Genomic DNA, 12,845 nt, shown 5'->3' on the forward strand with positions numbered 1-12,845 from the left:
GAATGTGGGTGCCTTCGCTCCTGCCATGCATCCATATGCATGCGTGTGTGTTTATTTGCGAGAGCTGGAGAGCGTGTGTGTGTGCATATGTGTGTGGGTGAACGGGCACACACTTGAGCTGCAGTGAGAAACGCAGTGTGTAATGCTCAGCTCATTATGTTTCATAGTTCAGTAAATTGTGATGAATAGAAGAGTGTTTCCCTCTCTCTGGACCTGCCACATCGGCCGTGCTGCTGAGAGCCATCTGTGCCATCGGGCACGAGCACATCACATGCCCACAGGAGACCAGCGTCTGCACTTCTACAGCTCTACTGTAGCTACTGTCTTTAACATAGGCTGGCAGGAGACAACAAGTGCCATTGAAAGAGCCATGGAACTGAAGATTATGTAAAACAAAATTATTTCAAGCTGTTATTTTATTGTTTTTTTTTTATATTATTAGAATAATAGTATTTGTCTGCACTTATTGTGTATAATCATTCATTTTTAAAAACAAACATATCGTGGTGACATTATCTATACCTTAAAAAATCTTTAAAATATTTAGGTAGTTATTGTTAGTAATAATAATAATAATAATAATAATAATAATAATAATAACAACAACAACAACAACAACAACAACAACAACAATAATAATAATAATAATAATAATAACAATAATAATAATAATAATAATAATAACAATAATAATAATAATAATAATAATAATAATAACCTATTATTAATATTAGTCTTACTGTTTTGTTGTTATTATTATAAAAAATTATAAATATTATTATAACATTATTATAAATATTATTATAATGTCACAATAAATATAGACATTATTATTAGAACAAATAATAAATACAATGATTTAAAAAATTCTAAATTAATTTTACAAAACAAATTCCTCAACTGCATAATTGGGGTTTTAATAACTACTTTTAATATTTAATTTACGATTTAATAACATTTTAATTTTAGTCAAATTAGTTAGTTATTAATATATTATTTGTCTCCACTGTTCATTTGTTGTTATTTGCATTATTACTATTATTAAATAATACATTTTTAAATCCCTAAAATGTTATGTTTTGCTAAAAACATATACTCATGATGTAGTGACTTTTGTCCATATAACGCACACAAAAAACTTTGTTAATAAATTGTTTTATTAATAATTATTTTCTAAAACTACAATGATTGTACACAACCCTAATATAGTCTATCTAATCTATCTATCTATCTATCTATCTATCTATCTATCTATCTATCTATCTATCTATCTATCTATCTATCTATCTATCTATCTATCTATCTATCTATCTATCTATCTATCTATCTATCTATCTATCTATCTATCTGTACCGTTAATGTCAGAATTATTAGCCCCCCTTTGATTTCTTTTTTTTTTTTCTTTTTTAAATATTACCCAAATTATGTTTAACAGAGCAAGGAAATTTTCACAGTATGTCTGATAATATTTTTTCTTCTGGAGAAAGTCTTATTTTGTTTGATTTTGGCTAGAATAAAAGCGGTTTTTAATTTCTTATGAACCATTTTAAACGTCAAAATGATTAGCCCCTTTAAGCTAAATATATTTTTTCCATTTCCATTTTTCATTAATTACCATAACCTGTCTAGTTAACCTAATTAAGCTAGTTAAGCTTTTAAATGTCACTTTAAGCTGTATAGAAGTGTCTTGAAAAATATCTAGTAAAGTATTATTTACTGTCATCATGGCAAAGATAAAATAAATCAGTTATTTGAAGTAAGTTATTAAAACTATTATGTTTAGAAACGTGTTGGAAAAATCGTATCTTCATTAAACAAAAATTGGGGAAAAAAATAAACAGGGGGCTAATAATTCAGGGGGGCTAATAATTCTGACTTCAACTGTACAACTGTATAAATATATATGTATATATAAACAAAGAAACTAATCATGCCCACATACTGTTTATACAAATCATTGATCTTCCTTCAGCTTAGTCCCTTATTTATCAGGAGTCACCACAGCGGACTAAATCGCCAACTATTCTAGCCTTTTTTTTAACGCAGCAGATGTCCTTTCAGCTACAATCCAGTACTGGGAAACACCCATTCATTCTCACATTCACACATGCACTCATACACTATGGCTAATTCAGTTCATCCAATTCACTTAAGTTCATCCAATTGACTTACACTGCATGTCTTTAGACTTTAGGGGAAACCGCAGCACCCAGAGGAAACGCACACGAACACAGGGAGAAACTCCACACAGAAATGCCAACTGGTCCAGCCAGGACTCAAACCAGTGACCTTCTTGCTGTGAGACAGCAGTGCTACCCACTGAGCCACCATTAATACACAAATACATTATATCAATGACATCAAACATAAAATAATTCCCCCACAAAGTTCCGTTACAAATGTCATACACACTTTTATTGTGACATAAAATGAGCCACTCAGTGTCATACCACCCAACCCTATTATGACCTCTTTAAAAATAAAGCATTGAGCAAAACCGGAACGTACAGCTGATGACATCAAACTTCCCCTCACTGTATATTAAACTGTTCTTTATAGACTCCTTATAAGCAGGTGTGTATTATTACTTTTTTTTATCTGTATTGTTTTTCCTACTGAATTCCTACACAGCCGAATGCAAATCTAGTCAAGATGCTATCATCAACTTCTTCAGAAAAGTCTGTGGGCAGAGACTGTGACGGCCAAGAGTCTTCAGAAGAACCTGGAAAAACTGAACACAGCAATGCCTGCATTCTTCTTAGACAGAAGCTCGTTCGTCTGAGAGATCGATCTGAAGCCAAGACTCCAATGGTATTTAAGAGTGATCAACTGAACTGAGTAATTAAGATCAGAACTGACTGATTGCTTTAAGATCTCCGACTCAATTGAGTTGCTCTGGCATTTCTCAGGGATTCCAGATAGATAAAAACAGACAAGGATTTAAAGTATTTAAAACATTAATACCAATGGAATTTTTAGATTTGAACTAGTTAAGCCTGGGTCATTCTTAAACAACATGATGGGTTTTAGGATTCACACTGATCAGGAAGATGCAATACAGCCTAGATACTCCCTATATAATTTCTATAAAGATAGTAATGATCACACTTCAATCTAAGGTTTCATTGGTTAATGTTACTTATTGTATTTACTAATTATTTACTTTATTAATCATAGCTCAACATTAACTATGCATTATTAAAATCCACATTTGCGCATGTTAACATTAGTTAATGCACTGTCAGATAAATAAATACTGTAATAAATGTGTTGCTCATTACTTATTGATGTTAGTAAAACATTAACTAATGAAACCCGATTGTTCTGCCATAACAATATATGTTCCACCATAGAAATACACATGTGACTTCTCTCATTTAAAAATAAATAAATAAATAAATAAATAAATCATTTAACATTTACTTTACGAAAAAAAATAAACCTACAGTATGTCTCTAGTGTCTATAATGGCACCTCTTTCCATATATTTATTTTCCATATATTTTACTATTTAGATTTAAACAGTATACATAATAAAAAAAACAATAAGAAATTGGAATGCACATACATCGATATTTGGACCAATAACAATCCATTTGTATATTTCAAAGCTGAAAACCAATATGTAATATTTATATTTCTTATCAAGCCAAAAATTCAAAATAAGCATTTATCAACCAATTCTGATACTGTCACCGATTGCTGCACATCACTAAAATTCTCCCTATGAGATAATCATGTCTGCCTTCATATTAATCATACTTACCATTTAATCATATGACACCTCCCAAAAAAAAAAAACAATACAGAAAATCAAATGAGCATCGCAGAAGTGCAATCACAAATCACACGTTTCAAACATTTGAAACAGACATAAATTGTGGTTTTCAAACTTTTTTATGTGATTAAAAAAAATTACCACTTGCCAACCTTGTTTTATGCATAATTGTTTCCACTTGTTCTACATTAACATGTTCCAAAGCTATACATTTTGTTTCATTTATGCTTCACATATTTCCACATATTTGACCTTCTTTGAAAGGGTTGTGAATATTAATGAGTTCAGTAGGATAAGAAGTAAGCAATCTGCTCCTGAGTTAAGTGTTGTGGCCTAAATATATATTAAATTATAATTATACCCAACAAAAGAGGCAGACAGAGATGTATTTAGAGTTGTATTTTGTGGGTTTAACATATCTGACAAAACAAGGAGGAATTAATATTCACCTCTGTTTAATGGTGTCCTTTTTACTCCAGAAGAATCACAGTATGAGCTGAGTGATATGATACGGTGTATAAATGTGCTTTAAACACTTAAATTCTACAGTGTACATCTGTTTACGCTTCATTACAAATATACATGGCAAATTTCAAAATATACTTTTTATAAACTTGGAATCTGATCATTCTGGAAAAATTAAATTGTTGTAATCTTACTAAAAACATTGTGGCCAATCATACACTGACATGGGTGTGCATATTAATGATCCCATGAGGATCCTTTTTTGTCATTTCCATAGTGAAAACTTAGCTATCCATCTATGTCTATGTTGAAAAAAACAGATAACTTTGTCAAATGAAATGAGGGTAGTTAACTCAAAACTGACTGAAAGTTAATTTTACTGATGTGAAAACAGTTTTGAACTCAAGTGTTGAAGGTAATGAGATAATTAAATAACTCATTACTTCAACTTAAATGGAGTATGTTCACCGTTCTTATTTAGATTAGTTTTTTAACTTAAATGGTTTGTAGCAATTGGTTTCCTCAAACGGTTTGAGTTGCCTTAACTTATTGAGATTTACAGTACTCAGTTGGTTTGAGTTCTCTTCATTTATTGGGTTTTACTGTGCTCAAATTGCTTCGGTTACTCGAATGGATTAAGTTCATAGGACTCATTAGGATTAGTTTTTGAACTTAAATGGTTTGATGCAATCGGTATCCTCAAATAGTTTGAGTTACCCTAACTTTTTTGGTTTTACAGTGTAGGAATATCCAGATATTCATTATATGATAATTAACAGTGCAACAGCTCTAGTTTCAAAACACTAGATGCTAACACCACTTCTAAATAACAAGTGTGAAACGTTCCTTAACTTGAGTTTAAAAATTATGATTAGAATGATAATTAGGATTAAACCCAATGTAAAAAGCCCTCGAGACTCCCCAGTTACCTCATCCTCCAACATGACCCTTAAATGTTCTAATGCCTCCAGCAAACACACCACTGAAGAAATTCCTGACACCCCGAGCTCCAGACAGAAAAGAACCTGCTGTATACTGGGGCAGCCTGGTACAACTAGAGCTGTGTCATGCTTAGGCTCTTTAACACAGCCCTCCCTTAACACACACACAGACAAACACACACTAAAACTCCCCTCAGTGCCTGGCACAAGCACACAACAGACCTGGAAACTCACAACAGGCCACCTCTGCAGCTGAACCCACTGCCTCCACATCCACACCACAGTGGGCCAGGCTGGAGGAAGCTTGCAGATTGCATTATGAGACATGTTTAATGCAGTTATGCACATTCAAGGAAATGAAGAGGTTGTGTAACAGTTGCATGTCTAAAATTTACACTTACTCGACCTCTAATGCAATTTACAGCAGAAAAAGGGTCTATGGTGCAATTAAAACAGCTCTCCAGAGAAGAACAAAAGGTGGGCTATTATCTGGCAACCCATCTCAAATCCACCCTTGAGGAAGAAATATACCCTACTATGGAGAAGATGTAATCTTCTTGTAATTGGTTTGTTGAAACGCTCACCTCTTAATCTATGCAAAATGAGGCATTACGACAGAGGTGAGAGGGTTCGGTAATGGGATACTGAAGTCTGCCATTATACATAAACTAATCCTTCATTCCATCATAGTTCATTCATTTTCTTTTGGCTTAGTCCCTTTATTCATCAGGGGTCGCCACAGCGGAATGAACCACCAACTTATCTAGCATATGCAAATTACACAGCTGCAACCCAGTACTGGGAAACATACACACTCATTCACACACATACACTATGGCCAATTTAGTTTAATCAATTCACCTATAGAGCATGTCTGTGGACTGTGGGGGAAACCGGATCACTTAGAGAAAACCCACGCGAACACTCGGAAAACATGCAAACCCCACACAGAAATTGACCCAGCCGGGACTCGAACCAGTGACCTTCTTGCTGTGAGGTGACAGTGCTAACCACTGAGCCACTGTGTTGCCCATTTTATCATAATGTATTATATATGGACTGGCATCATCATTCCATGCATCAATACACAAACTCTATAAAAGCTCCTCTACAAGGCAGCTGTATTAAATCAATGACATCATCACTCTCTTTGGTGCTGCAATCCTGACAAGTCCACATTGTTGCACAAGCATTATTGGAAGTTATACATTGAATAGTCCCTTTGCTCCAGGGTTTATCACTTGGATTATGTCATCCTTCACATAAACCACAGCCTGGAAGAATTCTGGATGACATATTCATAACTACTAACACTGTACAAATGATACACTTAAAAAAACAAAATGGCACTGTGAGCTAATTACCCATGGAAAATGCAGCTGAGCTTGGTATTAGAAATGAACCACTCCCTAACAGATCATTACATTACACAGTACGCACACAATCAAACTATAAATACATCCACACGCACACATGAATCACTGCACATCCCTGTTCGTTATACATATCTGAGCTTTTTTGGACCAAATATCATAATTATTGAATTTGCATACATTATTTATCAATTAAGGTCCACATTCTGCCTTCCATAATAAAGATTTAAGTATTCTCTTGATGTTTATTAATGTAAATTTTGTTTCATTTTTAACTCAGTCAACAAATTAAATCACATTCCTATCTATCCTTAAAGGGATAGTTAATTTACAAGTCATCCAGTAAGAGCTTGTAGACTTCAGGTAATAAAGTTGTAATAAATAATGTTCAGTTTCTTGCACAGACCAGTCATTTCATTCCATAATGGCCCGTTTCCACTGAGTGGCATGGTATGGTCTGGTTTGGAACACTTTTCTGGACATTTCCACTGTCAAAAGGTACCTAAAAACGAACCGTACTGTATCACTTTTGGGTACACTATCGGAAGGGTACCTAGCACAACAAAAGAGTACCAAAAGGTGGAGCAAGATGCGCAGCTGAACGCTATTGGTTTACAGAGATACGTCACTTGCTCGTGGACAAGCAGGAGAATGGAAATAAAGGTAGTGCCATTTTTAAAAAGGAGAGACATTACATCATAATAATATATACATATAATATTAAGCCATGGTCAACCCGAGCTTAAACAAACCTTGTTTGTTTTACAAAGTAAAAGAGCAGAACTACCCTGTGCACAGTAGATGTTTACTAGGCCGTCTAAGCGTGAGCTTCCGCTTGCCGCGCGTCTATATTTGAAATATTGAACTTCTTGAGCTGATGATAATAACGTGTGCGTGATTATTGAAGTACTTCTGACACCTGATCTTTTCAGAAACGGAAAAACATGAGAGTTACGGGCACAAAAACACAGGAGAAGCCTGACAAAACAAAGGAGCAAATGATTGTTTCAGCAACCTAAAACACTAACAAACTGGCATGTTTAATTATTATCATTGCCTTTTGGACTATTATAAACTCAGAATGATGGAGTTACTTTCTAACAGGGATTGCGTGTGCATGTGTAGATTAAAGATGCAGATGAGAGGTTTGCACTGACTATAGGCTATATGTTGTGTGTTGTTTTTGAACCCAAATAAGGAACAAATGTATGCTATGTGTATTTTTTTCTGTAATTGGTAACATATCGGACACTGTAAGGGGCTGTATGTGTTCATATATATATGAACACATCATATATTGCATTTATTTATTTATTTTATATAATTGCAGACGTAACAGTAGGCTATTTCGCCCTATCATTGATCTGCATTGAGTTATGCAGTTATAATCAAATCCTGTTCGTAGAAAGGTTAGTAATGAACATTTATACACAAATGTTTAGGTGTATGAAGCTGTTTTGAGCTTCTCATATGATAAGTGAATGACCCTTATCCACAATTTTGGCTAAAAATCTTTTTTAATCCTTTACCAAAGAAGGTCAAATCTTGAAAGCCCCGAATGTGGTTAAATTAACAGCAGATTTTAATTTAAACTATCCTGCAGAAAAAAGCATTACTTAAGTGTTAATTAATTTGCATGTAATTGTGTGCATGTAGTTGGCTACTTGTCTTGCACTCGCATTTGACAACTATCTTTAACCTGAATGTTGGTGTAATTTGGTAATGGCAATAAGGTTACTGTTTTTTAGAGTACATGATGCTAGCATAACAAGAATATAAAACTGAAATCAGATGAATAGTGTAAGCGCAGTCATTGAGGCTGTGTAATAATATAAACACAGATGATGTCAGTCTCTGGGCAATGTGCCTAAAAGTTAATGTCACTACATAAACAGCATGGCTAGTTACGATTTTTCCATCAGTTCGAGCACCACATTACCATAATCAAAATCTAATGCGAAAGAAAAGCATATAAATATAAACAAGTGTCCCCCTCCCATAATAATAATAATAATAATAATAATAATAATAATAATAATAATAATAATATTTAGAATATTAAAAAACAGTTTTTTTGATTGCTGAACTTACCATTGGCATTTTTCCCACACGTGAGATGCTGATAGGGCAAAAGGAGGCCGTACAACTCTGAATCATTGCTCAGAGCCTGCTCAAAGGATTCCAGTGTAAATTTGGGGATCCCGTTATCCTTCTCCACCACCGAGCTATTCAACACCCGGGTGAAGACCTCGCGGAAGAGGCTCTCCATGCAGCCGGTCAGGTATATGGCCGCGTGCTCGTGGACGCGCACCGCGACCCTGCTGTCCACCATCCACCTGAAGAACTTCCCCACGGAGAAGACCAAGCCGCATCTCTCCGATTTCCCCCGGCTGAATTTATCCTCGGTGCTCATGTTGTACATGGACAGCGCGCTGAGCGAAGCGGCGATGCAGTTGACCGAGATGGTCCACGATAGAATCATCTTGATGGCACTTTGAACTTCGTATTTGGTGCATTTCCCGTAGCGCAAACTAAGCCGCTGCGCTTCCCGGGCGATCCTGACCAGCGCGCGGCTCACGAGCGCAGAGAGACGCGCCAGCAGGTCCGCGGACACGGTGCCGAACCGCAACTCTTCCTCCTTGTTGAGCGCGTTCTCCACCTCCCCGAGGCTCCAGGGCACATCCTCAAGCTCGGGAAGTTTAGCACAGTGTCCGGAACACTCCAGGGTCTCGCCGTCTTCAGCCAGGACGGTGTTGACGGTGTCTAGGCTGTTGTGTCGACTGCGCATGGAGTCGGTCAGATGCCAGCAGTGCCCTCCATGCGCATAGGAGATGTGCGCCTCGGAGCAGCACAGAGACAAGCTGGATGACCTGAAGGAGTCCGCGGCTCCACCGTAACCCGAATCCAGCGTCAAATCCTCCAGGGTCCTCACCACGGATTTACCCCTTTTTGCCATAACTGCACTTCATATTGTCCACAAGGCTGAAAAGCGAGGGGAAACGTTCCTCTGCACACAGGCGCCACTGCTCGGATGCTTTCTTCTGTCCACTCCACGGTGCTGTTGGAAAGGCGCAAGCGAGTTCTCAAATTGTTGCGTTCACTGTTGAAAATGCGCCCCCAACTTTGAAGGAGCAGCGCTGTTGTTATGGCACACACACACACGCATTAGTGTGTTTGAAGGCTGAGAGGCATCAGTTGGAGGAGGAGCCACGTACAGTACTGCATCCAATACGCTGACGGGACTATTGCTGCCTACAGTTGCTTTTGAATGTGCAAGGTCCTGCATGGTTCTGAGTTCATCTGGAGATCCCCTCTGAAAAGGTTACAGAAACAGCCATTTGGACACCCACTCTGGCTATATAAAGTACATCTAAACAATACATCTAGATAGATAGATAGATAGATAGACAGACAGACAGACAGACAGACAGACAGACAGACAGACAGACAGACAGACAGACAGACAGACAGACAGACAGATAGATAGATAGATAGATAGATAGATAGATAGATAGATAGATAGATAGATAGATAGATAGATAGATAGATAGATAGATAGATCTCTCCCAATAACTTTATCGTTTATAACAATTTTGTCTCGATAAGAATTCACCCAGGATTTGAACTGTAATTGGTCTCTGGAATGAAAACAGAGCTGTAGATCTAGTGGTCTTAAATGGCCAAAACAAATAGATAGACTTTTTACAACTAGTAGTCAGCATGCATGAAACTGCTCCGATCCAGTGGACCAAGCAGGGCTGCATGTTTGAGGACAAAAAGCGAGGGATCAAATGAACACCTGTCTTCTTCCCTATTCTCCCTTTCAGATGGGGCTCAGTGTAACAAGATTCCTACTCATTAATAATGAAGAGTATGCATAATATATCAGTCATCTTGAATGGACGGTTCTTGTGAACTTAACTCCCACAGTCTGTAAAGGTCATATGTTTTTCAGTGTGAGATTAAATGTAAAAGTGACGCATCAACTGCCTCTTATTTTTCTAGTAGCTCTGACTAACAGTAGGTATTTAGTATAAAGTAAAAATGTGCACTAAAAGGCTAACTCAAATTTACATTATGCAATAGAAAGCAAACTGTTCAAACTGCATCTGAATTATACTTAAGTGTTTCCAACCCTGTTTTAAAGTGATTTATTCATTCATTTTCCTTCGGCTTAGTCACTTTAATTATCAGGCGTCGCCACAACGGAATGAACCGCCAACTTATCCAGCATAAATGTTTTACACAGCGGATGCCCTTCCAGCTGCAATCCAGTACTGGGAATTAAAGTGATAGTTCATCCAAAAAAAATAATTTACTCACTTTTAACTGCACCTCAAATGGATTGAAACCTTTGTACGTTTCTTTCATCAGTTGTACACGAAAGAAGATACTCAGAAGAAAGCTGAAAACCTGTAACCATTGACTTCCGTCATAGGATAAACAAATACTATGAATGTCAATGGTTACAAGTTTACAACATTTTTCAAAATATCTTCTTTTGTGTTTTACAGAAAAATATATACATAAAGGTTTAAAAAGATGACAAAGTTCATTTATGACTGAACAACTCCTTTAATAAAGGCTGTATTCTACTCAACACTGACCTCTGTTGACAACAAAGTTTAAAAATCCTTAGATTACTATATAGATTTAAAGCGTTTTTTTGTCTACTTTTCTCCCTGAAGTAAAGGCCTTGAACTCAAATAGCTTATCAAACACTATTTTTTCATTTAGTAATTAATTTGCACCTCATAATTAACCAGTATTATGTCAATAAACTGTGTGAGACTGTATGAGCAAATTGTCATGGTAGACTGCCATCTGGTGTTCAAACAAAACAACCGTCATGTCTCATTCACAAACAAATCCACAAAGCCAGACTGAGACATTTGAACAGTCAGTGACATTACAGTTTACTCCCATTCACCTAAAATATCAATAATTTCATAAGTGATGATATATGAAGCTGGCTGAGACTGTCCAGACTAATCCTTGTGATTAACGACTAAAACGGCCATCCCTTTTAAATCAGCTGTAATGTAGTGGCAGAATAAGATTGAACTTTAAATGATAAATCACCTCATTTACTTCATTGTATGTTAATGTTCTCTGGATCTAAGGCATGTGCAAATCTAATCAATAAACTAATTATGTCCTCGATCAATGTAGAAGTTTCCATTGTGAATGGTAATGTTTTTGTCAATCTGATCACTATGCTGATTTTTAATAAATTAGAAAATGTGTTGTCTGTAATGCAATATCAATATCTAAAGGTGCTAATACTTCCAGCATGCCACATAAAATTTAGACATGGACCATTTCCACTGTTGTTCCCCAAGAAAATTGGGCAAGTTGGAAACTTGACATGAGATATATATATATATATATCAGCCATATCACATGAGTAGCAGGCCTCAGGCAGAGTGCCTTAGTGCCCCAGCACTACCGATATAAAGCCATAATCGCACTGCTATGAGTGTGATGTTGCATTTATACAACAGTTTGACGACATAATCGTATATATAAAAAAGAAAAGCAAACTCAGATAGTCTTAAAAACCCCTTTGTACAAGGAACTACTTTCTTCCACCATTCACATGCAACTAGTCAGAACAGCAGAAACTGTTGCTAATTATCAAAGTCACTTTAGAACTAGTATTTAAATGATTCTCTAGCGTAATGTCTGAAGCAATGACAAAACAGGTAATTTTGCTCACATTTCGAGATTATAAGGCTGAACGGCATGAAATGCCATCAATCTACAGAGTTTTCACAAAAATCAACCCTGAAAAAGCCAAAACATAGCAAAACACTACTAGATTACTATGGTATAAATTCAGCAATACAAAATACAAGAGAGAATTTGACTAATGCCGTGGTCATACTAGAGTTTGAGCATGCGAAATTCTGTTGTACGACGCTGCGAAAAGGGGCAGAACAAGATCATACAAGATGATTAGATGTTTAAAAAAGCTAGTGATTGCTCCATATTTTACATTTCTGTCTAGTGAGGTCAGGTTTTTATTTCCAATTGCGCACAAGCTTGCGTATCCGGTCTGACGCATTCGCATGCGTATGAATGTCACTTACCTGTTCTATAATGATTTGTTCAGCTGTAGTTTGAAATTTATGCTGAGAAAGCTCTTGAGTTTTTCTCCCTCAAAAGATGTCAAACTCAGTTCCTAGAGGGCTGCAACCTTCAGATTTGAGAACCAGACAGAACTGTTGTGTATAAAACATATGCTGGATAAGTTGGCGGTTCATTCTGCTCTGGCCAATTAATTAA

At 36.3% G+C, this 12,845-nt stretch overlaps 1 protein-coding gene across 1 annotated transcript in view; it reads right to left on the bottom strand.

Annotated features, from left to right (window-relative positions):
• The window catches only part of btbd11b (BTB (POZ) domain containing 11b), a 164,708-nt gene extending 155,005 nt beyond the window's left edge, over positions 1–9,703 (bottom strand). The window contains exon 1 of the mRNA XM_056478387.1: positions 8,649–9,703. Within this exon, the coding sequence (XP_056334362.1) occupies positions 8,649–9,513 (865 nt within the window). The 5' untranslated portion in view covers positions 9,514–9,703. The remainder of the gene's footprint in view (positions 1–8,648) is intronic.
• Positions 9,704–12,845: the final 3,142 nt, after the last annotated feature.

Source organism: Danio aesculapii, chromosome 18, assembly GCF_903798145.1.
Source record: "Danio aesculapii chromosome 18, fDanAes4.1, whole genome shotgun sequence".
Taxonomy (NCBI): Eukaryota; Metazoa; Chordata; class Actinopteri; order Cypriniformes; family Danionidae; genus Danio; species Danio aesculapii.